This window comes from Tachysurus vachellii, chromosome 14, assembly GCF_030014155.1.
Source record: "Tachysurus vachellii isolate PV-2020 chromosome 14, HZAU_Pvac_v1, whole genome shotgun sequence".
In the NCBI taxonomy this organism is placed as follows: Eukaryota; Metazoa; Chordata; class Actinopteri; order Siluriformes; family Bagridae; genus Tachysurus; species Tachysurus vachellii.
Window position 1 is genome coordinate 20,456,226 of NC_083473.1, and position 26,643 is coordinate 20,482,868.

The following is a 26,643-nucleotide window of genomic DNA, read 5'->3' on the forward strand; positions in this document are numbered from 1 at the left end:
CAGAACAGTGAGTTATTGCAGTACTCCTTAAGCCAGGAGCTATATATGGATCTCACACAATAGCATGTTAGACTGTGTTTATTACATTACCTTTTGCTATGTTTGGCAGTTAATTACATAAAGACATCTCAGTGTAAGTCTGTTGAGTTTTGTTAGATTATTTGAGTTTTAAGGGGACACAGGATAGAGGGATTTCAGAAGATTTATTGCTGTTTAATCCTGTGTCAATGTCATGTGTATCCCATCAGATGCGTACAGAGAAACAGAAGATTAAGATGCCTGTTATTGAAACCAGTCCGCCCATCACTATGGCACCAGCCCGTCCTCGCAGGTAAAACACACACACAAACACACACACACACAGAGTGTGATTCATATGCGGTCTGCATGTTATTTCACCCACCGGCTCTTGCCTCACAAAAGAACACAGAACTTGAATTGCATGTCTAAAATTTAAACACAGACAAGGATTTAGAGATATTTTTGGAGGGACAAGTATAACTAGTATATTAGTGAAGGAAACCTTCTGTGTGTGTAAAATGCACAATGCTGCCTGATGTTCTTATGGTTTCATTTGAGTATAATTACATTTTTATGTGAGAATTTTCTGTCTGAGTAAATTTAAGCACATATTCCTGAAGGTATTGGAACTCCAATCTGAACTATGTATGTTCTAAGAAAATTGACCATTGTTCTGGTTAACGCAAGGCAAAGAATCAGAAATTGGGACACCAATACCTTTCACACCGCAGCCAAACTGCCTGCACACTCATTCGCTTCACCTGTTTTGTTGCTCTCACCAATTGGCTGGTTTGCATGTCACTGGTGCTCGGCTGGCTGTATTGGCCCGCCCCTGCAGGACGTCCATCTCTCGTATGAGCAGCAAGGAGAAGATCACGTTGCACGAGAGAGAGAAGCACCCTCCGCCTGCCCTCCAGACTCCACCCACAGAGGAAGAGGAGGAGGAGCCAAACCGTCCAGGTGCACCATCCAAAGCCTCCAGTAGCTCCAGCTCAGAGGAGGAGAGCGAATCGGAGAGCGATGCTGAATCAGGTGAACACTGAGTATTGCATTTCCCATGACTTCTCCTGACTCTCATAAGTGTATACTGTCATTGCACATAATGGAAGCAAATCTGTCTCCAAATGGAACCCACCTTTGTCTGATTTAACCACCCTGCTCTTTCCCAATGTTAACGTCTGTTCTCCCAGCTTTCCCAGTGTTACCGCCTGTACTGTTTGTATGGTTCTCTGCAATGGACTGGCATCCAACTCATGATGAATTCTCCTATCTAACTCTTTTTCTGGGCAGAGATTCCAGATCCACTGCAACTCTGAAATACCGCTTGTTCTGAAAATAAATGACCCCACCGTTTCTTTTAGAAAATAATTTTTCTTTCTAGTTGAATTAATTTGTGCAATGTGAAACCAAATGAAAGCAACTAGAAAACAAACAAAAGTATATATTTCAGTCTGAAGTGGTCTGGGCTAGGCAGAGGATCTGATACTGTAAAAATACATATGTATCAAAATACAGGCTTGGTGTTACTCATGCTGCGAACATTTGGTATTTGTACTATTTCAGAAAAGGCAAAAACCAGGGAGTTGATCAACAACTTGAACAACAAGCGCAACAGTGCTGCTCCAATAACAACCACAACCACGAACAGCGGCACAACAAACCAGGTTAAAAAGGTGCATTATAAAATCTTTGTATGGTAAACCTGCACAAACAGCACAGCAGCACATAATGATCCGAAATGCATGTGAGGATGAGGATCCAGTCAGAACATGGCAGTTTGGAGCTTTAAAAAATCAGTATACTTTTACGTTTTAAAATTTCCTAGTTTATAATAGTTATTGGTTTTAAATAGACAGTAAAGGAGATGTATTAAAGGTAATGTTAAAACGAATAGAAAATGTAAATGTGCTGACTTTTACTTTTATGCTGTTACACATGGTGTATACTGTTACTTATGCTACACACCTTAAAACAGGGTCACATACTTTCAGGGCAGACATGCTATGATTTGTGGTATCGACTCTGAAGTACGGATTTAATTGCACTGAAACAATTATAATTGTTTTATTAATTGTACCATTAGATTTTCAAGTTTTACTCTTAATGGCAGTGTTGTTTTCTCTGTGTGTGTGTGTAGTCTGAGCCAACACGGCCTGCAGTGAGTGAAGCTCCTGGTTCATGGAGGACGTCTCTGCGCAAAGCAGGCAGTTCAGTAACACTGGGAACCTCAGGTGTGTCTGATGCACCCTCAGAAAACCCACGGGGCACCGAAAACACCTCAAGCATGGGCATGTCTCGCTCTGCCTCCAGTCCCAGACTCAGCTCAGACACTGACATCAAGGTAACACCATGCACAAAGCTTCATCCATATATATACATCCTATACATCATAGACACATCTTATACTTCTTAACTGTCTTGTTTCTTTTTCGTTGTTTTGTCAAGCACCCCTTGCTGGCTGCTCCGCTGTTCGGGGCACTTTATTAATTCATGTATACGAAACACATCAAAATTGTTAATGTTCTTCAGTAATAGAAAATGTACAGGCACTGACACTAAGAGTATCAAGTGAGACCAAATGGAAAGATCAAATTATACATTTTGTAAGCATTTTTACTGCTTTTACCAGTTTATTTAATTGTACATGTACAAATAGTGTTTTGTTAATGAAGTCATGTTTGGTGCTTAAGTAATGCAAGGAGGTGAATGTTCAATCTCCAAGACAGTCAGCGACTCGGCTGTTTCATCCAGAGGGAATTCATTCTACCACCAACATAAACACATGTTCTCTGCTCCCTGTTTGCAGGAGCCCAGGTTAGCCCGAGTGCAGCCTACTCCGTCCAGACGCCTGTTCAGTGTTGGAGACAGCAACAGCAGTAGCACCTCAGAAAACCCCAGCAGGTCTGTGTGTATAAGAAACAGGAATTACATCATGCTTTTATTCTTTATGTACAAGCCTTGTGATTTGAATTGTGTGCAGCTGGTTGAGCAGAAGCTCTTCATACACCCGAAGACTGAACAGCCAGTCAAGCAGTGAGCCAGCAGCACAGAACCCGCCTTTACCTCGCAGGTTAGTAACACACACACACACGCACACACACACCATAAGCATGCATACAATTAACCATTAACTGTACCTCTGACTCCAGCTCATCTTATGGAAGGAAACTTGATGACCCTTCACTGACCTCTGTCACCACACAGGGAACATCTGGACTCAGTCGCCTCAACAATATAGTGGCTCAGAGGTGTGTTTGTGTTCATTTACACAAAGAGTACTCAGTGTATAAAAACTACAAAGGTTACACCATGGCATCACAGAGAGTGGGCTTTCTGACCACTGTTTCAATAAAGCAAATAAAACACATCTAAAAAAGGCATAAAGGCTTTGAATTCGGCAGTGAGTTACAAGCTATATGTATTTATCTTTTTTCCCCATCTTCTGGATGCTCCCCGTTTGGAGGGATGCCACAGTATAATTCTCCCCAGTCTATCTGAGCTTGAGATTGGCATTACAGGTCTTGTTGTAATGAAATGCACCTACATTTTGCTCCTTTTTGCTACCATTAACAGTGTTTTTATTCTGATGTTTACAGTAACACACATGGTTTTAAACACATTTCCAATATAATAAGATTGAACACATTACATTTATTAGATGTGTTTTTGTGAAGTCAGGTGTGGAGATTTGAATCACATTGCAAATGTGTCTGCCAGATGTCAGTAATCCCTTTTCAGCATTGTTGGAGAAAATGGTCAAGATGTCTTCTATTGAAAACTCCTGTCAAATTCTTGCATCTTTTCCATTCACACTACATAGGAACAACTTTCATATGTCACTCCTATATAAAGTGACCCTCTGTAAAGTGTTTTATGCTCAGGCCTATACACCTAAATGGTTTATAATAAAACATTTTGCACACAGTTAGCGCACAAAAATGGACAGGTTGAGCAGACTGCCTTGTTTTACCTTCTATTCTTGTTCAGCGCAACCTGAGAGAGTCATACTTCATTTTATATCTCATTATAAGACATTATATTTCTTAATACAGCACCAGATTCCAGACAAATTGAACAGACACAAATCCCTCTGAAACCTTCTGCTTTCAGTAATTCATGTCTTCAGTGTTACCACATGTAGCCAACAGCTCGGTAACATGAATGTAAGTGTGAAAATGAACAGTCCTAACATAGGCATGTAAAATCAACATGTTTTGGGAAGAAAAGGATATGAGAATGTGCATTTAACATTGTTTTTTGTACTTTTTAATAGTTGTCCAGCTTTCATTTCTAAAAGGCTGTTTTAAATAAAGGCAACGGGCCATAGATCGGATATTTGTGCTTATACATCCTATGGTTACCTTCTTCAAATATGGCGGTAGAACATGTACCTAAATTCCTTCCCCCTTTTTACATGTTGTTTATCAGTACTAACAGCACATCCTTTCCATCATGCAGGTTAGCTCAGGAAGAGTCCGAAAAGAAGGAACCTGTCTCTTTTACAACAACCACAACAACAGGCGATCAAGAGATAAAGCAAAGGCGTAGGTGAGTGTAATAGAGACAATGTATTTTTGTTTATGGGCATTTATAAGACTGGCCAAGGGTAAAGTGCAGCCTATATTTGTTTGTGTGTAGATCATATCTGACCCCAGTACGTGATGAAGAGGCTGAAGCTCAGAGGAAAGCTCGCTCCAGACACGCACGTCAGTCCAGACGCTCTACTCAGGTTAGCTTGCTGTTAAACTTGTGATATTTGACCCAATCAGGACAAAGTCTTTATTAAATTTTTTTTTCTCTAATCACACTCAATTGTGGTTCAGTTCACTGATGTATGAAATGTTTTTTTTTTTTTCTTTTTTCTTTTCATGTCTAACTTCCAGGGTGTGACACTTACCGACCTCCAGGAAGCAGAGAAGACAATAAAGACCGAAAACAAGGGAAAAGAGAGGACTAAGGAGGAAGATGAAAAAGAAGCGAAGCAGAAAAAGGGAGAGGAAGCGGTGAGAAAGGTTGCGTTTGTTGACATAAGATCTGTTTCTCAGTACGTGTTAATTGCATCACAAGTCAGATTTATTATCCATACTTTTACTTTCAGAGAATAATTGTGTTTTGAATTTTTGTAATTTTCTTTGTCTTTGTGTGTGTGCGCATGCACGCAGGAGGTGAGTTGGAGGTCTCGCATTGCAAACTTGCAGAAGTCGGACCTGTTGGGACTCACTCACCCTCCTGGTGCACCTCGTCCCGCTGACAGGAGAGGTGACCGTTACTGCCTATTGACCTTGGCTCCTCTGAGCAATCCAGATATGTTCTTTTAACTTTGTGTGTGTGTGTGTACGTGTGTGTGTGTGTACGTGTGTGTGTGTACGTGTGTGTGTGTACGTGTGTGTGTGTACGTGTGTGTGTGTACGTGTGTGTGTGTGTGTGTGTGTGTGTGTGTGTGTGTACGTGTGTGTGTGTGTACGTGTGTGTGTGTGTACGTGTGTGTGTGTGTACGTGTGTGTGTGTGTACGTGTGTGTGTGTACGTGTGTGTGTGTGTGTGTGTGTGTGTACGTGTGTGTACGTGTGTGTGTGTGTGTGTGTGTGTGTGTGTGTACGTGTGTGTGTACGTGTGTGTGTACGTGCGTGTGTGTGTACGTGCGTGTGTGTGTACGTGCGTGTGTGTGTACGTGCGTGTGTGTGTACGTGCGTGTGTGTGTGTGCGCGTGTGTGTGCGCGTGTGTGTGCGCGTGTGTGTGCGCGTGTGTGTGCGCGTGTGTGTGCGCGTGTGTGTGCGCGTGTGTGTGCGCGTGTGTGTGCGCGTGTGTGTGCGCGTGTGTGTGCGCGTGTGTGTGTGCGTGTGTGTGTGCGTGTGTGTGCGTGCGTGTGTGCGTGCGTGTGTGTGTATGTACGTGTATGTGTGTCCGGTAGATGTAGAGGACAGTTTGGCTGACCTTGAGGAACGAGCGAGGGAGAGGAGGAGAGCGAGAGCTCGTCGGAGAGAAAGAACAGGAGAGGTGAGTGACACAGACAGAGACCTGTGTGTTGATGTTTTAAATTAATCAGTTCCAGAACAAGGTTTGACATGTTGACCCTTTGTACATAGAGTGAAGATCATGAGCCCAGGGCAGAGGATGAGAGCAGAAGTGGGCCGGACCCACAGGTCTGAGAGATACAATCAGTTTATCTTGTTTTATATTTTTATATATACATACATACATATACATACATACACATCTGATCTCTCTCTCTCTTCTGTGATACAGACAGACAGATATATTAGCAGCAGGTATGTCTTGACATTTGTCCTTTTGGTTTATTTGTCTGAGCAACAATCAGTCTGACATCATCTCTCTCTCTCTCTCTCTCTCTCTCTCTCAGATCTAATCCAGCCCTCAATGACGGTCTCATAGCAGGGGGGTCAGACGTTAAAGATTATAAAAGGGTAGGTGCCTCTCTTTGTCACTAGGGAAATTAAGCTTGTGTGTTTTTTTACGAATGATCATTGACTATGCTGATTATTCTGTGTGTGTGTGTCAGTTGTTTGAGAAGTTGTCTAGGGAGAACACTCAGCTGCAGTCTCAACTGCAGGACACTCTGAGGAGTGTGTCGGTGACTAGATTGGAGCTGGAGAAAGCAGCCCAGGTAAACAAACACATGGAGACGCAGCACATTTCAAATCCCCAGATCATATCAGATCTAACAATTTAACAGTATGTGTTTGTGTGATACAGAGACAGGAGAGATTCACTGACTGCACTGCTCTTTTGGAGTTGGAGAAAAAGGTATGGGTTTGTTTTTTGTTTTTTCTGCTTGTGATCTCTAATGAAAATAAGAGGTTTGGTTTTTTCCTCCATATAACACGTGTACTTTGGAACAAAATACGGTTTCCTCAGGACTATGTAAAGTGCAAATTAGGCTTTTGATTTGTTTTTTTTTTTTAATATTTGAGTTTTTCCCAACATTTTCTCTCATTATTCAAAATCTTCTGGATTAAATGACAGTTTCCTTGCTGCCGTCTCCTCTGGCTTGCTCATTAGGGATAGATATATAGTATTTTTAAAGTTAATATTTTTAAATTCATTTTAAACTTTAATTGTATATATTCATTTATTCATTTTATCCTTATTTTTCTTATTCTTATTATATATTTATTTCTTTTTTCTCTCTCTCTTCTGTTTCCATACTTCCTGTAAAGCTGCTTTGAGACAACAATGGGAATTGTTAAAAGTGCTATATAAATTAATTAAATTTGAATTTGAAAATGATCATTTAGTCATGTCCCATTCTTGACCATCAGGCAGCTCTCCCGTAGCACACAGCAGCTAGAAGCCAGGGAGAGAGACGTCTGTGCTAAAAAGAGACATATGAAGCCAGCCATCTTTAAACCACAATCTGTATCTGTACGCTTTCAGAAGAGTGCATGAGTTCACAGATCCAGCCTGTGATTGGCTAGGGGAGAGATTGTGCCACCCTTCATGGTCAGAGGAGTGAAATTGGCCATGCTCTGAGAGTGAGAGCGATAACTTTCCCCTGTCTCACAGCGACACTAACCCCTGGTTAGGGCGTAAGGCCAATATCGCTTTCCTCCAAAAATAATTATACATTAAAAACATGAGACAGTAAATACACAATGCATATGAACTAAACAGAACAGTGTTTTAATGCTTTAAACATCAAACAAAATATTTGAACATTTTTAATACCCTCTGTCGCTGGGTTGGGGGCATAAAATTATTATAAGTGCTGTGTGATCACATGGGATGTGCATCGTCAGAGCTCATAATATACTCCGTGCTAAAATTATTATCCAGCTGCAACTAGTCCCATTCTACAAAATCTACAATTAGTCTCTCACTCAACAGTCAATGATTTGTCACTCTTGTTCATTTTGTTCTTGTTTATTTGGCCCAGGAAAAGGCAATGTTGGAGAGACGCGCAGCAGAGTTAGAGGAAGAGCTGAAAGTAAGGACCACACTCATCTGGGATTTCATTCATCATCAGTTTTTACCCCCTCACAATCACTGAATTGTTCCTCTCTGTCCGTCTCTGTCTGTCTGTGTTTGTGTCTGTGTGTGTCTCTGTGTCTTGTGTGTGTGTGTGTGTGTGTGTGTGTTTTTCTAGGTGTTGGGGGATCTAAAAGCGGATAACCAGAGGCTGAAGGATGAAAATGGAGCTCTGATCCGAGTGATCAGCAAGCTCTCGAAATAGACAACGAGGAAGCGCAAGTGAACGAACGAACGAGAGGGAGGGAGAACAGAAAATAGACAGAGGCTAACAGAGAGACAATCCACCCCTTCCCCCATCCTCACATCCTCACATCCTGTGCCAAAGAATTAGCTGTGTGTGAGAAAGAGAACGAAAGTATGATAGAGCACATCACTTTTTTTAATGTGCACCGTTTAAACAAGCTGCATTTTGACCTGATCCGTACCTGACTGACTGAGGAGGTTCGTGCGTGCGTACGTGTGTGTGCAGATGTACATGTGTACGTACATGTGGTTGAATTTGTGTGCATGCGTGCGTACGTGTGTGTGTTCGGATGTACGTGTGTACGTACATGTGGTTGAATTTGTGTGCAAGCGTGCATACATGTGTGCATTCGTGCGTGCCGGCGGGCGGATGTACATGTGTTTGTGCGTGCGTATGGGTGTACCTGAGTGCATAGGCATGCGTGTTGTGTGCGTGTGTATGCATAGTAAGCTACCCTTTAACAAATACACATTCACAATGAACTACATTTGTTCCTGAGTTCAGTAGTCTCATTGAAAATGATGCACACACTTGGCAGGGTTACACACACACAATCACGCTCTCACAACATTCACATGAGTACCACACACATTCCACACCTCTCAGGCTCCTTTAGGTCTGCAGTAACTTTGCACTTTGCATACACTTCACAAACACACACAGGCTGATTTAGTCTCTTTGTATACGAGTTGCCAATTCTATGACCACTTTTGTAACTAGTATTGGCTGAAAGTTAAGCCACACAGCACCACAATCAATAACGAGACCAATACACTACACTACACATCCACACACAAAAGTACACAGTGATATCTTTGCAAATCCACGTTGTGCAGAAGCCTATCGTGCTATGCATTGTGTATTTTCCTACACATATTAATATCATGGTGAAGAATAGAAAATTGTTTTCATGTGTTTTCGTTTGCATCAATTCCTCATATCTGTTTGGTGATGAGGATGGTAGCTCTGTTTATTATATAAATAGACAAATATTATTCCCAAAAAATAATAATGCCATCAAAAGTAACGTGACACCCATGTGTTTTTAATATATATAAAATTAATTTCTGCACTTAATAAAAGGTTGTGTGTATTTGTAGCTTAGTGTCAAGTATTTTAAGATGTTATCTGTTGGGCTTTGTTTTTGTTTTTCTTCCTCTAGACCAACGATTCATAACTTCAGTGTAAAGGTTTATTAATTTAGCTGCTCGGGTGTTTCGACGTGTTGCATTTGAGTTTGAACGTTCACATTTCAAAGAGCTTCATGCAGCTGGGTTACATTTTCATTTGTAATTGAAAAGCAATTTTTATAAATGTACACATGCTTTTAATTTATATTAGTGAAAACATTCCATACTGAAAAGCAAAGCCTTCACTGCATTGATCTTTTTTTGGTGCAAAGGGGGGTGAATTTTTATTTTATTTTATTTTATTTTATTTTATTTTATTTTTTTTGGGGGGGGGGGGCGGGTTTCAGAGTGTTCAGAGAGGGGAAAAATGTTCAAATGTTAGACTTCACCTTTATAATTGCTAGTGTTTCCATGTTAACTAATTTTTACAAATGCACCTTAAATGTATTCATGAAAAAGTACCATTATTTGTAGATTAATTGCTCCTCCCCCTTTTGAATACCTAATAGCATTTAGTTTACCTCACAGCTTGGACCTAAGTTGCACCTGACAGTCAGTTGTGGACATTTCAGATTCTAGAGAGCATTTGATTGGACAGAAAATCTGATGAGATTCTAAAGTTTGCAATGATATTAAAGTTTTCGATCTGTATTGGTGGTAGAGAGAGACTGTAAATTCTGAATATATATGCCTTCTTAATGTAAATGTTTCCATTGTTTAGGAGCACACTAGCTTGTAGATAGTTTAAAAGACCAATTTAAAGCTTAAACTTTAAGGGCTTTCCAAGTAGCTGATAAACAGCTAATAGTTGGGAATGGTTGGGAAGAAACTCCCCTGCGTAGTATGAGATTTTCAAGACTGGGACTAAGAAAGCCCTTTTGTCTCTTCTTCTGATGTAAAGAAACTTTGTACATTAGACAATCAATCAGTAAATAATGCAATCTAATTGCATTAGTCATCATGGTTTCAGTATATCTCTCTCTCTCACTCTCACTCACTTTCTCTCCATCTCTCTCTTGCTCACTCGCCCTGTGCCTGCCCACCAGATGTCCTTCATCCTTGGGGGAAGAAACAGCTGGGGCAATGGGCTCAACATTCCCATAGTGTGTGTGGGTCTGTGTGTGTGTTGGAAAGAACAAGGCATAAAGTGAAATGTGGACAAACGGTGTGAACACTAATGTGTCAAGGCTACTGATTGACTAGAAATGTAAATGAGAGAACTCTCTTTTAGTTCTCGTGAATCTTCTCAATGATCTACACTCATTTACACTGTCGCTGTTCACTGATGTACATCTTTCGCTAAGAGGAGCAACTTTCCCATCTGTGCCTCTGATGGATTTTATATGCACATGGATGTTTATAGATTATAGATGTGCCTGGAGAGCTGAATTGACCTTTGGGAGAATACTACCTTCATCCTCTCTACCCTCATCTGTTTGTCCCATCTATTCACACACTGGTAGTCTGCCCACTGTCCTACAAGGACACAATGTAGCTGCAAGTTCCTAATAAGGTACGCCGAGCTGGCCTTGCTGTAAATATCTCTAAGGTCTGAGAAGGAAAGAGAGGGAGGGAGGAAAGGAGAGGAAGAGAGCAATAAAGGAAAAAACAGAGGGGACGGATTGCACCCTTATAAGGGCAAAGCTGCTCTTTTCCCAGGGTTCGGAGTTCCGACCTCTGGCACGTTTCCAGGGGAAACTAAACTGTGTTGTAGCCCCATCTAGCGGATTAGACGTGTATCAGCAGCACTATTCTAATATTCCTGCCACAGAATTCAGTTCTTGCAGAGCAAATTGGGCAGTCTGCTCATCTCAAGCAGGTGAGTTGGTATATAATACTGTGTAGTGGATATTTCTGGTTTGGTGATCACATCAGTGCAGAATCCCACTCTTAAGTCACACTCTGAGGCTGTATTTACACCAAACCTATCTTCTATCTGAATTCTCTTAAATTATACATGACATTGAAAAGAAAAGCATGAAAAATGCCAGAAGTTCAGTAAAGTTTAAAATCATATATATTAACCAAATGTGTTTACATAATTTAATTAAAAACAAGCAGCATAGTATTTTTCAGGTATCAATGGAGTTGAATTTTCAGTTGCATGAGTATGCTGGGATCTTGTTGGACTGAAATGCAATCACCAATAAGAAAAACGACAGCTGGTATGAAAGATTTTCTGGAGGAAGGCTTCCTGGTGCAACTTTTCCATGTTGCCATGGGCTGATTTGTCTCTCTTCACTATAAATCAAGAACTCTTACTGATAAGTGACTTTAAGCACATGACTGTACCTGATAACTTTACACGTTAGAGACATGGAAAAGTAAAATGGCATTTATTACTAAAAATACAGTATAGCTGTCAATTTTTCATCCTTTATTGTGCAACATTGATCAGTGGTGATTTACTCTAATTTATAACAGAAACACCATATAACGTTAACCTCATTATCAATTACATTGACACATAGACAGCTTTATTCTGCAGTGTTGAATCTTTTAAGACTTCAGGTGTCATTCATGCTGAAATCCCAAGCACACGACCATTAGGATACTTACAGGTCGATTCCATCACACCACCAGACTGAAAGAAAACAAATCACATGTCCTTATGATTACTGATGACTAATTCATACAGGTGCATTTACATCTAAGCAAACTGCAACACACAAATATTAGTATATTTTATTATACTGGATGGGATCTACCTGAACAATATACTATAAATCTGTAACTGAATAAAAAATAATTGAAAAAAAATAAAAACTCCCTTGTGATTTCAGTAAATATACATTCACGCCTCACTAAGTTACTTACAAAGTCAAACAAAGTCTAATGTCTGAGCACTTTCTCAGGGGAACCATTCAATTTTACAGACTATCACACAAACGTAAAAGCAGTTGTTTCTACATTTCAATATCCCATCAGCTTACTTTCTAAATTAATCTTGGTTTATTAGTCTATGATTTAGATTAATGCAGTTTTACTTAGATAATTTTATTAGAAAATATATTGCTGGCAAATTTTAAACTAAATAGTAATATGTACAGTGGCAATTCACGCTATGTGGCCAAAAGTATGTGGACACCCAAACATAACACCCACATGATCATATTTCCATCCATGGGCATTAACAAGCTTTACAGCATATTCATGGTTTCTAAGTGACACCATCCACACTAATGTCATGTGTCTTTGTCCATATAAAGCCGTCCTTATCAGATGCAGGGCATCAGGACAGATCAGGCAGGTCAGGATCTACATGAAGGTTCCAGTGCATCATGTTCTCAACTTGCATGTGTATGGTTTACACAGTAGTGCATTATGATGATTGACAAGATATTTACAAGATTTACATTTACTATCTATCAATAAATACATGAATATTGGTTCTCTAGATCACATACTAAGATCACTGATTCTCTTGGTAAATACTTAAAGGCTGAATTGTTTTCACAGCCCAGTTTCATACAGTTTCTGGCTAAAAATAAAATAAAACAAATCGAATTAAAAACACGCAAAATTTTCATATCCTGGTAGTCAACCTGTAAATAATAACTGGTTGTTTATAATGTAATAACTTTTCTTTAAAACTAATTTTTCTAACAAAGTTCAGTTTTTGCTTATGATTTAACTTTCCATAGCAAAAAAAACATTACACCCCGTCATCTGAGTGTCATCTGATCTTTCATTGCAGAGCATCTGAACAAGTTAAACGTGACGCTTAACTGATCTCTAACCAAATCTGATGATTGCTCTATGTAAAAAATAGAAATATGTGTTCTCTGGAGCTGATCCCAGGTCAGGGCCTAAAAAGGCGAGACCCCGCCTCCAGGCTCCACCCACGCTGAGCCACAGTTTTGTAGTTAAGACTTAGTTCAGCTTCCTCTAACAGAAGGTAAAAGCGGATGTTGGAAAGTTTATTAACACAAACTTTATTAAAAAAAATCTATGTGCGTAGTTTCGGGTCTAGTAGTTGTGTTGCTCCCAAGTGTCTTGTGTTTCTTCGTTAACTTGAACACTGAGACATTACACTGAGACGGTATGTATAAACAGTTTAATAATTTAACTCTATATAAAGTCTACCTGCTTAAAACACTTTAAATGTTTGATGAATAATGATTATAATGAATATTAAACTTGCTAAGGTTCAAAGTTGTTTGTAATTTCGGTTTATATCAGGTTAGTTGTCCCCTGGCTCATTCAGTTACTTGCATAAATATTCTATTATTATTATTATTATTATTATTATTATTATTATTATTATTATTATTATTATTATATTTTAACATTTGACTCGTTTATATTCACGTGTACAGTCTGGTGTGTTTACATTAAGATCACGTGACACTCTGGACTCAATTCAAGTAATTATATGTGTTTTTTCATCGTTGCATCAGAACTAATTTAGAGATTTCACATCAATGAATAATGAATATTTAATATAAAAAAACATTTATTATTGTGTTCAGTCATGATGTATAATCCCAGTTAAGTACATTTCAGTTCCAGGTTGTAAACAAAAGTTCAAAGGGGTGAATAGTTATGCGAAGCACAAGTGTATGTATTTACACCTGGTACTTCTGTTTGCCAGACATGAATCCAGATTCTGCTGACCCTTATATATTTTCAACGTACTCGTTACCCTCTGACCACCGTTTCCTGCCGCCTCTGACCAATGGGACACTTGGATGGAGAGTCTTTGGAAAAATTATGCATATGGGTGGAGTCTACAATGGTCAGGTTGGAGCATGTCACCGAGCTGATATACCATGTCCGCTTGCAGTCAGGATGAAGGTTAAGGAGGGGAAACACATGTACAGCTTGGACACTCATTCTGGTATATCTGGATTGTTGTATCCCCTCGGTTCACCTGTCTAATATAAACACGTAATAATGCCAGTATGCACATCTGGGTGATAAAGTGATTTTCTGCTTCTCTTGCAGGGATATTCACTCACTCACTACTAACCCCTGATGTGGAAGCAACTCAGGTGTTCTATGCTCATCGACAATATCCCAACCTGCTGGTCATGGAAGTGCAGCTAAAGCGCCAGAAGAGCTCAGAGGAAGCAATCACAGTTAGGCTTGAAAGTTCTTTCACTCCTCACAGTCATGACATTGCCTTTGAGAAGGCTCCTGACTACAAAGGAGGAAGGTATGTTTAAGTAAAAACCTAAGGATAACAGTTGTGTGTCTGAAGCTCAGTACGTTATCAGCAGTCTGAGCTCAGACTGTAGCTAAGTGCATTGCATTGAATAGATAGATATAAATGCCTAATCCTAAATACACATTTTGAACCAGACAAGCATTGATTCTTCACATGAATTAGATCTTCAATGATGTTTGTTACTGTAAAGCTTTGTTTCTTAACAACAGGCACATTTTCGGGCACACTATGTCAGCAGAAGTCCCTGGAGTACTTCGTCCATGTGTGCACCTCATCTGGAGCCCTCTAATCTCTGATGTAGTGTTACAGCCTGACCAGAGCCAGTCTAGCTGGAGCTTCCTGGTTGCAGTTGCAGAGAGCAGTGAGATCGCTCAATCATTCTTTGACACTGGTTTGGAGCTCACTGAACATGGCAACCTGCAGGCTTCCCATATAAGAGCATGGGCAGAGCTATGGCATGGCAGTAGTGTGGAGATAACTGGGCCAAAACCTTTGAGTGAAGCTGTGATTGGCTGCATGTTTTATCTTCTCAGTGAGCTCCCTTCTCTGACAGAGACACCCACACTGTTTGGGGGCATCAGTCCTGGTGGATTGTCTAATGGGGGACATGGACAAGGAAAGGACTATTGGGGACATGTTTTCTGGGATCAAGTAAGGTTCTTAACAAACAGTAGAAATCACTGACCACTTGATGTAGAGCATCTGCACACATTTCTTGTAATTGTGCTATCAGACATTACTGTGCATATATAGTACAGGCCATGTAGATATAGGTTAAGAGCTGTAGTTAGAGGACAGTGGTTATAGATTATGCCTCTTAATCCCAACCTTTGTTTGCTTTCATTTGATGACCTGTACCTTTATGTTATATATTTTGTTAAGTGTAAAGCAATGCCTCTTGTGTTTCATTTGTATTTTCTCCCTGCAAAGGGTTTCAGTCACCCAAACTATTTTTAAATGTCTTGTTCTGTTTGCAATGTTCAGACCTCATGATCATGTAAACAAATTTGAAATAATTCAAGCTTATAAGGCTTTTACATCATAGAAAAGCTCCAACAATGTTTTGGAAAATCTTAAAGATTTTTATTAGTGCAATAAAAATGTCCTTGTTTTTTTATTTACATCCTGTTTTTGTTGCCATGGTATATATATATATGACATAACAGGCTTAATCCCCTTTGGACATCACCCATTTTCTGTCTTAGAAAATACCCTAATATTCTGCATTCACTGAAAGTTTTCTGCTTTCTTCAGTGCATAATCTCTTGGATGATGTTGGAAGTTCTGTGGGAACCACAGGAAATTTTTTACAAATGTTTTGTTTGTAAAGTTTAGTAAAACTGCAACATCTATCTAACCATAACCAAACCCTAACCCCATATAAATGATTTTTGGTTTCCCTTGTCTAGGACACATGGATGTATCCTAACATTGCACTTTTTCACCCTAACCTGGCCAGAACTGTCTTGGAGTACAGAATGCGTACACTAAAAGGCGCCCGGGTCAATGCCAAGGAGCAAGGCTATAAGGTACAGTATGTGGTTGGGGTTACTGTAGGTGGTGGAGTGCCTCTTTGTGTGCGTGTGTGTGTGTGTGCTTGTGTGTGTGTGTGTGTGTGTGTGTGTGTGGTGTGCATTACACCCTGCTGTGACTAATTTTCCTTTAGTTTGGTTTTGCCTCACCACCATTTGGGGTTGGGGCTGAATTCCTATTCCTTTTGCCTTGATTTTGCATGTTCTCCCTGTGCTTCAGGGGTTTCCTTTGGGTAATCTGGTTTCCTCCCAGTCCAAAGACATATGTTGTAGGCTGATTGGCATCTCTAAATTATAGATCTCCCCGCAAATATATATAGGATTAGTGATACAGAAAATGGACGTATGTATGGCTTCATGTAACGGTTTTAGCGCAGTTTTTGATGCATCACATGTTTGTATGTGTCTTTTGAGCTTGCATTCTGAACTTGTTAACAGGGTTTGAAGTTCCCATGGGAGAGTGCTGTATCTGGTCAAGAGGTGTGTCCGATGGACAGTTATGGAAAGCAGGAGATCCATATTAATGGAGATGTAGCTCTTGCCTACCGTCTCTACCTCTTCCTTACACAGGTATTCCTATCTATCATGCTAAATCACCCCAAAAATGTATCTTAGGGAAATGGCTTCAAGAATCCATTATTGACTCAATATTCAAGATTTTTATTTGTCATGTACACAATGTACAGCTTTCAGTGAAATGAAAACCTGCCCACTTCTCTTAGACTGCATATAAATATACAACATCTAAGAACTAAGTTAAAAAAAATAATATTACATGTAGTAGCATGAGGTGTAATTATGAATTATTATAATGTGCAGTTATTAAATATTATAAGCTATGGTTCAGAAAGTCCAAACATTGTAGAAGGTCCTCCTGAAGCTCTTCCTTTTTCTTCTCTTTTGAAAGGACATGGAACTATTTATAGAGGGCGGTGCCAGTGAAGTGGTGTGGGGTATAGCCGATTATTGGGTGTCCCGAGTTATCTGGGACCCCAGTGACCAGCAATACCACCTCAAAGGTATGTAAAAGGACATAAACAGACCAAAACAGACCATATTTGTTTGTGTGATACAGTGAAAAGTAAATTTTGGAAGGTTTTGTGTTGCGTGTGTGATTTAGGAGTGATGCCTCCTGATGAGTATAACCAAAATGTTGACAACTCGGTGTACACTAACACTGTGGCCAAGTACAGGTGTGTGTGATGTATGGTACATGCTCAATTGAACATGTGTTCAGATGAACCTTTCTATAATAGATTTAACCTCTTTCAAGTTTTCTTATATTTATTTCCTAGTCTGCAGTTTGCTGTAGACTTGGCTAGGATGCTCCGGCATCCTGCACCCTCAGAATGGCAGGAAATAGCTGATAAGCTAAAGATCCCCTATGACACTGAACTAAAGTACCACCCAGAATTTGATGGTTATGAAAAGGGTGAGCTTTTAAGCGTTTTTGGATTTCAAATTGCCTCTTTAGAATTTCAATTTGTGTGCTTATTGTTTATCTTATCTGTGTTACAGGAAGTGACGTGAAGCAGGCAGATGTCATTCTGATAGGTTTCCCACTGGGGTTGCCCATGAGCCCAGAGGTCAGACGGAATGATCTGGAATTTTATGAGGCCGTCACTGACCCGCTTGGTCCTGCTATGACTTGGGTAAAAATGTCCTGATTTCTAGTGTTAAATTATTAGTAGAACAGATGAGTTTTTTCAATAGCAAATCAGTGTAAATGTCTCTTTTTGTATGTGTGTGTGCATGTGCGTGCACATGTGTAACTGTGTTTGTCACCATTAGAGCATGTTTGCAGTGGGATGGTTGGAGCTTGGTGAAACTGAAAAAGCACAAGAGCTTCTGCAAAAGTGCTACAAAAATATACAGGGCCCCTTCCAGGTAATTTCTTGTGTTTGTGTTCCCCTACAGTCTTTAATTACTACATAATTATTGGCACCATTTATGAAAACGAACACCACATACAATAATAGGATTGATGTATAGTTATATTTTATTTTAACCAGTTGTGTTTCAAAGATAAAAAGCTTTCTGTCTAAAAAGCGATTTATATTTTTTCCTGCAAAATGCTGGTTTCATAATTACTGACACAGTCTGAAGTCCTGATAAGATCACTGTTGTTCTGGAGGTTGTTCTCTGATTTTTGTAACTCAGACAACCTGAAGTGTCACCATGCAGTGCTGAAAGATAGCATTTACATGTACACCATTTAGCAGACACCCTTATACAGAGCGACAAACAAAAATGCTTTCAAGTCTCTATTCATGATACTGGATTAATTGGGCACAGACTAAGTATACCATGAGTCTAAAACTCTGTTGGGAGAAAATATAGCATACAAACCAAAAGATGATCTAGCGCTATACTAGAGCATTATGCTTTTGAAAGTAATACATGTTATATTTTCAGCAGATTTAAAATTTTCTTTAGACACTATAGACCCAGAAGGTGTTTTATTTGATTTAACTATTTATGTATTTTATATCTATTACCCAATATGTGCAAAAAAACCCCACAAATCTCTCTCTCTCAAGTCACTGAACAAACTGCTTTCCATTTGGACAACCCGTCTCACCCACACAACAACACAATACAGAGTCAGTGGAGCTCGTTCTCTTAAAGACTCTTTCAGATTCGTTGTCACAGAGAACATTACAGGGGGTCAATCTTACCATCCAAAACAACCTTGTACAACAGCTCACAGCTGACAGATAAAAACACTTTGCACTACTACAACTGTTAATATAATTATAACATAATTGAATCAGAAGTTGCTGTAATACAATAATTTACCTCATGGGATCATTAAAGTATTAATATATACAGTATCTCACAAAAGTGATTACACCCCTCCTATTTCAGCAACCATAATTATGTTCTCAAAGGAAAAAACTAGAGAAATAAAAATTGGATATTCTTTAGAGTAGTCAATGTGCAGCTTGTATAAAAATATCTCTAGAAACTAAATAAATAACACAACATTCAGCCATTATTGTCTAAATAGCTGGCAACAAATGTGAGTACACCCTAAGTGAACATGTCAAAACTGTGTCCAGAGTTGCCCCTGAGGATGCCCTACAGGTGCTCAATATGTTTCACCTCTGGAGACCTGATAGATATGGATATGGTTCATAATTGGCCCCATCACCTTCATCTTCAGCTTCCTCAGCAAGGCAGTTGTCATCTTGGCGGTGTGTTTGGGGTCATTATCATTTTGAAAACTGCTATTTGGCCAAGTTTTTGAAGGGAGTGCATCATGTTCTGTTTCAGAATGTCACAGTACATGTTGTAATTCATGTTTCCCTCAATGAAGCACAGCTCCTCAGTACCAGCAGCACTCATGCAGCCCCAGACCATGATTCTACCACCACCATGCTTGACTTTAGGCAAGACACAATTTTCTTGGTACTCCTCACCAGGGTGTCGCCACACATGCTGTATGGCGTCACCAACCTTTTTAAGACTGAAGGCTACTTCAAGGGAACTGAACAAACTTCCTCAAGAGCAAAATTGCACAGATCACTTTTTAATAATAATAATAATAATAATAATAATAATAATAATAATATGGTGAAGAGACTGCTCACATGTCACTGTTAATTATTCTACACAATTATTAACAATGATTTATACAACAATGATGGAAGGAATATTCACAAGTTATTTAGTCTTTTTCAAAAAATGTTCACATTTCTGTGCACCATTTTTAGTTTAATGTTATGGTGTTTTCAATGAACACATGTTATCTCTTCTTTGTCTGTAAATGTCTGTTAGTGGGAAGCCTGGCACTGCATTCTGCTCACCATTGTACTGTAATCTGGTGAATAATTTGACACTGCAAGTCAGAGTGAGTCTTGTAAATGTGCATCAGTAAGGCATGTTCTGTGTTTGTTCTTGATAAAGTTCATTTTAGAAAAGGCTGATTCACAGAGATAGGTTGAACCAAAAAGGCAGGCAACTTTCATAGCTGCTGTGCATACACCACTGTATTTTTCTGCGTCCACAATGCACCAAAAGTTTGATGCAGACTGATGGGCTTTGAGGTGGAGGTCATTTTGCAACGTTAGGATTTCTATCTCTACCTGTCCAGCATCCAATTTGAACAGAGCACTTAGTTGCTCAGCAGTGCATGTCATGTCCACTTGCATGAAAGGATTTGTAACGGCTTTTTCTGTCCTTAATGCGCCGCCGGGTGGGTAGTTAGCATTGAAACTTTCATGACGCAGACTGAAGTGTCTCGCCACATTGTGCCGCTTTGCCGTCGCAACAGTCGTCCTGCAAATGAGAGACACACACTTTTCTTTGACTGACGTAAAAAGAACTCTTCCTCCCAAACACTGTGAAAATGGTATGTTTTCTGTCGCTTTTCTGCCATTTTTTGGGGGTAAATTACGACTAACTCCTCATCGTTGCTGCACCGCTTCCTTGTGTCAGGAGTCGGACGTGACGTGCGCGCAATATTGACATTTGACTTCAGAAAAGGCCAGAGTTCGTTATATACATAAAACATTTTTGTTTTCATTTTTTTTAATTAAATAAAATGAAATTAAATATCGTCATTTTAAAATCTACGTTAATGCAAGCGTTTTTTATTCAAAAACTACAGCAAGAAAATTTTTTTAGGCGGAGCTATATTTTGACCAGTGCTATTTTAGAACGTGCGACCAGGTGCCCGCGGGCACTGCGTTGGTGACCCCTGCTGTATACCATCTGAGCCAAACCAGTTTCTCTTATCAGACCACAGGACATGGTTCCAGTAATTCATGCTCTTGGAAAGGTTGTCTTCAGCAAACTGTTTGCAGGACTTCTTGTGAGACAGCTTCAGTAGAAGCCTCCTTCTGGGACAACATGCATGCAAACTGACTTGTTGCAGGGTGCATTATATGGTCTGAGCACTGATAAGCTGACCTTTCTCTTCTGCAACCTCTAAAGCAATGCTGGCAACATTCATGCATTTTTTTAAAATAATAATAATAACCTTTATTTTCTATAGCGCCTTTAAAAGAACATTTCAAAGCGCTTTACAAAAGCAAAATAAAATCAACAAAATTACACACATAATATAATGATTAAAATTAAAGCAACAAAAATAGACAATAAAATTGGCACTATGTAAAATTACAATTAGTCAAATTAAAAGCTACCCTAAAAAATAAGTTTTAAGCAGAGATTTAAAAGTGCCAAGAGATGTTGCTTGCCTTATCTCAGTTGGTAATGAATTCCACAGTTTTGGAGCTAGTGAAGAGAAGGCCCATATCTCCCATCGATTTTAAACGAGTTAAAGGAACAGTTAAAAGACCAGTTTCAGAAGGACGAAGATTGCGAGATGGAATATAAGGAATTAAAAGATCAGCCAAATATTGAGGAGCTAACCCGTGTAAGGCCTTGTAGGTAAGCATCAGAATCTTAAAATCAACCCTAAACCTAACGGGGAGCCAGTGCAAGTACTCCAAAACGGGAGTAATGTGATCTTTTAACTTTGTTCTAGTAAGTATTCTCGCCGCCGAATTTTGCACTACCTGTAATTTATTTAAGGTAGCTTTAGACACCCCAGCCAACAAGGCATTGCAGTAATTGATACGGGAAAACACAAAAGTGTTGATCAGTCTCTCAGCAACAGAAAATGACAGAATTGGACGCAATCTGGCAATATTTCGGAGATGGAAGAACGAAGTTTTAACTGTATTTTGGATATGTGGCTCAAACGTTAAATTACCCCTAGATTCCTCAATTTTGTTTGAAACTCCACATTTGAACCATCAAGAGTTAGCTTGACTGACCCCGCTTTGCGTAGTTGGTGGGGTGAGCCAACAAGCATAATTTCAGTCTTTTCACTGTTAAGACAAAGAAAATTGTCTGTCATCCATTCTTTCATCTTAGAAATACATTCAGAAAGGAAATCAACAGGCACAGTTTCATTAGGTTTAAAATGAATATAGATCTGCGTAACATCTGCGTAAAAATGAAATTTTAGACCAAGTGATCTCAAAAGCTGGCCAAGAGGAAAAAAAATAAATATTAAAAAGCAGAGGGCCCAAGATTGATCCCTGAGGTACCCCGGGTTGAACAACGTTAACCTCCGATCTAAATCCACCCATGGCAACAAACTGCTTCCGATCTTTGAAGTAGGACTTAAACCAATTTAAAACAGTATCAGAGACACCAAAAAAAAGTTTCAAGACGAGAAATTAAAACTAAATGATCAACAGTGTCAAATGCGGCACTGAGATCAAGAAGGATCAAAACTGAAAGACAGCCAGAATCTGAGGCAGTTAACAAGTCATTTGTAACCCTGACCAGGGCGGTTTCTGTACTATGAAACGAAAGCCTGATTGCAAAGGCTCAAAGAGATTGTTCTCAGTTAAATGAGAAATTAACTGAGTAGCAACAACTCGCTCCAAAAGTTTAGTAAGAAAAGAGAGATTAGATATAGGACGGAAATTAGCAAGGTTCTCATAGTCTATTCTTTTTAGGTACCGGGGTGATCGTAGCCATTTTAAAAGCTGTTGGGACAACCCCAGTACACAGAGAGTCATTTATAATGCTCAAAACAATGGGGCCCAGAGAAGTAAAACATGACTGAAACAAACCAGTGGGTATGGGATCTAGTAAAGAAGTGGCTGCTTTCATTTTAGAAACCTCTACAGAAAGACAATGCGTGTCAAGTGTAGAAAATGTTGAAAACATAGAACCAGAATAAAAAGGAGTAAAAACAACAGAAGAAGACAATGAAGAAGAAGCACAAAAACCTCTACGAACATTATCGACCTTTGTGCCAAAGAAATGCAGGAACTTATTACAGAGATGATCAGAAGCAGTGACATGAGAGACAGTTTTATGATTTAGCAATTTGTTAAGAGAATTGAAAAGTTGTCTTGAATTTCCTTGATTGTGGTTAATCATGTTAGAAAAATAATCAGATCTGGCAGAAACAATACCAGCCTTATATTCTTGTAGGCAGTCTTTCCAAATTTGATGATGTACAGTCAGACCTGAGAGACGCCACCTACGCTCCATTTTACGGCAAGATGTCTTCATCATACGCAATTCTTCATTATACCAAGGAGCAGGACGTACAAATGAAACAGAGCGTGACTTTAGAGGAGCAAATAAGTCCAGACCAGATAAGAGAGCAGAGTTTAACATGGAGACCCTTGTCTCTAGAGAATCAGATGGAGAGAAACTACTTAGTGAAGAGTTGATGAAAACAGAAAAGTCCGAAGGGTCAATTGACCTCCATTTCCGGTATGTCAAGATACGAGAGGAGGCAGTGTTGAGAGCATGGTATGTACATATCAAAAAAGACTGCCAGATGATCAGACAACCCTAAGTCAATAGTGGACAACTGAGACACAAAAGATCCATTAGATATCACAAGTGCTAAAATATGTCCTTTGTTATGTGTCGTACAGTCAACAGACTGATACAATCCAAAGCACTCCAGCAAAGCCAAGAAATCCTTTGTCAAAGCAGCTTTTTGTCCATCTGGATATTAAAATACCCCAAAAAAAAGAGTTCTCTCAAATTTGAGGCACAGATACGACAGCAGATCCACAAACTCCGATAAGAAGTCTTTGTTTGCTTTAGCAGGCCGGTAGACTGTAGCTATAGCAGTTGAGTGACACTCGGAAACTGACAAAACGAGACATTCAAATAAAGAAAACAGAGGAACAGTTACGGGTCTTAATTTGTATTGCTGGTTGTACAGTACAATAATGCCACCACCTCTACCAGTGGATCGCGGGAGATCGAATAACCCGTAGTCAGCAGGAGTAAGTTCATTAAAGAGAAGACCGTCCGATTGTTTGTGCCATGTTTCGACTAGACTTAAAGTCGAGTTTTTCTTCCAAAATGATGTCAGATATAGTCACAGCTTTGTTGTTGACAGAGCGAGCATTAAAAAACGCTGATTTCAACAGGCTCGGGGATTTAGAAAACACTCGTGTACGCTCTTTATATGAGAGCACAGACAAATTGTTATAGTTAATCCCAGCAGGGTTATACACCAACCTGTGGGGTTTTCGAAGAAATGTAGGATAGGAAACAGCATCAGATGATGAACAAGTAAAACTGCGCCTTGAAGAGCGATGTAAGTAACGCTTACGCCGGAGTATACAAGCATCGCCACAGTTAGCGTAGGTATCATGTGCCAGATAATAATTTTGTTTCAAGTTCAACAGTTGGCGAGCAGTGTACCTCAGTGCCATGCAGGAGGAATCCACACCAACAGCAGACCCGCAGAAGTGTAAATCCTGAGCAGGGCAACAGGAGAGTTGGTTCCAGCGGCAGACGTTCAGAATTAGGGATAAAAAGCTGACAAGTAAAACGTAATCCCACATCGCAGTACAATAAAACGAAATATTGTTCACTCTTCCGATGCTCCAAAACTGTTGTCTGATAATTAAAACAAACAAACAAAGCGGGAGAAAGGAGCGGCAGCCAACACGCGCCAGCGTTCCCCTTCAACCCGGAAGTTCCTAGATTTAAGCAAGCTCTGTACCTGACACACGGCATGACGACTTCTTCGATCAACCATTGCTAGGCCTGTTCCGACCCTGCCACTGTATTGTAACTCAGGGTGTTACCAACTGTTCTTTGTCATGAGGCACCATGTTCAACATGCAGTGGTCAGTATGAGAGAATTGTACTCAAAGCACCCAATTTTAACTGCTCTTTACACGATACATAGTCTGCACATTGTCCTGTCATGCAGACAAAAACATGAACATGATAAATAGGACCTGTGGCTTTGCATGGACCTGTGGCTTTACATTGACCACTCTAAAATACATCCAAATTTCATTTCTATAGTATTGTCCCTTGAAATGATATACTAAAATGGTTGCTGAAATACGAGGGGTGTACTCACTTTTGTGAGATTCTTTATTCTACTGATATATCTATCTGATTATCTGCAAGCTTTTCCTTAAGGTGACTGATAGCATAGGGATTTTACATGTGTGCAATATTATATATTAAGCAATATCATGCTTCCTGTTTCTCTAAGGTATATAAGATTGCAATTTTTTTTTTTTTTTTTGTATTTTAGAGACAACTATCATATAATTTATCATTGTTTTGAGGGGTGCCAATAATTCTGGAGTTTTGCACGGATTCGTTTCAGGTGCATTTTCATATGTACTTGTGTATGCAGGTGTGGAGTGAGTCATCTGATGGATCTGGAGCAGTCAACTTCCTCACAGGAATGGGGGGATTTCTGCAGGTTGTGTTGTTTGGGTACACTGGTTTCAGGCGAGTGCGTATAGTTACTTCCACACATATAATGAATCCAGGCATACTGTACACATGAACACATACAGTATAACTCATGCAAACACACACACACACACACACACTACACATGAGTGTCATTTGCAATTCTGATATTCCTCTGTCTTCCTCTGTAGGGTCCAAAAAGACTGTCTGACTTTTTCTCCATTAATACCTAATCAAGTGTCTATGCTCAGTCTGAAAGGCATCAGTTACCTTGGTAACAAACTGGACTGGGTGGTGGAGAGACAGGAAGTCAGTGTTGTAGTGAGGAACCAGGCAAAGGATTCTGGCAGTGAGCAGCCGTGTCCTCTTGAGATTGTGCTCCAGAGCTCTGGAGACAGAATCCCTCTTAATCCAGGTCAAAAATGATAATCACTTATATTTGAACAATAATAACATTAATAATACGAATAATAACTTGTGCTATTTTAAAATCAGCATATAGAATATGCTTTATGTCCATTTGTTAACAATTTTGTGTGTAAATACATCTATATGAATGTTGTTAATGATTTGTTTATTCTGCACAGAATTAATATACATGTTTTAATTTATTGACTACAGGGCAAACAGTGACATTTCCATGGCAAGCTGGCAAGATCCAAAAACTAAGCACTACCTCATTCTGCTGGCCTTTTTGATCCAGAAATCATCAGTCAGTATGATTATTTGTGTTAATGCCATGAACGACTGTTTTAATAATCAATATTTTATGATATAAATGAGCAGCTAGATATGCAACTATTGTGTATTTGATATTGTTTAAATTGATTGGTTGTCCTGTTTGTTTTTGATTGCATTCAATTTTGAGCCAAGTGGAAAAAAAATTATGCAATTTTCAATTATACATTTATGAATGAATGAAGGCCATTTGTCTTAGCCAACTTCAACAAAATATATCAATCTAAATTGATGAGTTATTCAATAAAAGAAATGTAAAAAAAAATGGATGAAATATAGACAGTCTTTGAAATTTGTATAAAATAAATAAATGTTATTTCTATAGTATGGGGTAAAATATAAATACAAAAATATTGCATGTTATGTTTTTATGTCTTGTAATAATAAACTTGTCCTCGCTTTGCCTTCATAACAGTGTCACTGCAAGATAAGCTCTATCCTCAGACCGTTTATTCCACTTTTTCCAAGTTTGTTGTTGAATGTTTAGGTGTTTCACTTGCTGTTCCAAACAGATTCCCAGGTTTTGGGATTAATTTGTCTATCATTCACTGAACAAATCACTAGACATGACAAGCACAAGAAAAAGCGGAGTTTTAG

At 39.3% G+C, this 26,643-nt stretch overlaps 2 protein-coding genes across 5 annotated transcripts in view; both read left to right on the forward strand.

The window, feature by feature from the left end:
• Window positions 1–9,353, forward strand: part of zmp:0000001167 (protein phosphatase 1 regulatory subunit 12A) — a 28,203-nt gene extending 18,850 nt beyond the window's left edge. The window contains exons 7-25 of one of the 4 annotated variants that reach the window (XM_060886309.1): window positions 249–331; window positions 860–1,053; window positions 1,585–1,694; window positions 2,159–2,362; window positions 2,828–2,922; window positions 3,002–3,091; window positions 3,171–3,269; window positions 4,480–4,569; window positions 4,660–4,750; window positions 4,905–5,024; window positions 5,184–5,280; window positions 5,933–6,018; window positions 6,108–6,164; window positions 6,268–6,290; window positions 6,383–6,446; window positions 6,542–6,646; window positions 6,736–6,786; window positions 7,916–7,966; window positions 8,126–9,353. In XM_060886309.1, the coding sequence (XP_060742292.1) occupies window positions 249–331; window positions 860–1,053; window positions 1,585–1,694; window positions 2,159–2,362; window positions 2,828–2,922; window positions 3,002–3,091; window positions 3,171–3,269; window positions 4,480–4,569; window positions 4,660–4,750; window positions 4,905–5,024; window positions 5,184–5,280; window positions 5,933–6,018; window positions 6,108–6,164; window positions 6,268–6,290; window positions 6,383–6,446; window positions 6,542–6,646; window positions 6,736–6,786; window positions 7,916–7,966; window positions 8,126–8,212 (1,797 nt within the window). In that variant the 3' untranslated portion in view covers window positions 8,213–9,353. Of the gene's footprint in view, window positions 1–248; window positions 332–859; window positions 1,054–1,584; window positions 1,695–2,158; window positions 2,363–2,827; window positions 2,923–3,001; window positions 3,092–3,170; window positions 3,270–4,479; window positions 4,570–4,659; window positions 4,751–4,904; window positions 5,025–5,183; window positions 5,281–5,932; window positions 6,019–6,107; window positions 6,165–6,267; window positions 6,291–6,382; window positions 6,447–6,541; window positions 6,647–6,715; window positions 6,787–7,915; window positions 7,967–8,125 lie in introns of those variants that run through there. The other 3 variants (XM_060886310.1, XM_060886311.1, XR_009649448.1) reach the window with 3 other exon arrangements.
• A 3,892-nt stretch (window positions 9,354–13,245) lies between these two features.
• pgghg (protein-glucosylgalactosylhydroxylysine glucosidase) lies at window positions 13,246–26,388 on the forward strand. The gene is made up of 14 exons (XM_060887139.1): window positions 13,246–13,426; window positions 13,979–14,224; window positions 14,332–14,542; window positions 14,764–15,205; window positions 15,964–16,083; window positions 16,525–16,656; window positions 16,994–17,105; window positions 17,207–17,279; window positions 17,382–17,518; window positions 17,605–17,738; window positions 17,878–17,973; window positions 25,247–25,344; window positions 25,500–25,723; window positions 25,930–26,388. The coding sequence occupies exons 2-14, from the start codon at window positions 13,981–13,983 to the stop codon at window positions 26,004–26,006; spliced, it is 2,100 nt and encodes a 699-aa protein (XP_060743122.1). The 5' UTR covers window positions 13,246–13,426; window positions 13,979–13,980; the 3' UTR covers window positions 26,007–26,388.
• Window positions 26,389–26,643: the final 255 nt, after the last annotated feature.

What these genes read in the sequence shown, in the direction of transcription:
- pgghg (XM_060887139.1), top strand. Translation starts at nt 13,981, where the DNA reads ATGAATCCAGATTCTGCTGACCCTTATATATTTTCAACGTACTCGTTA. An exon ending in AACACTGTGGCCAAGTACAG is followed by an intron (nt 17,280 to 17,381) that starts GTGTGTGTGATG and finishes TTTATTTCCTAG; the next exon opens with TCTGCAGTTTGCTGTAGACT. An exon ending in ATATACAGGGCCCCTTCCAG is followed by an intron (nt 17,974 to 25,246) that starts GTAATTTCTTGT and finishes TTGTGTATGCAG; the next exon opens with GTGTGGAGTGAGTCATCTGA.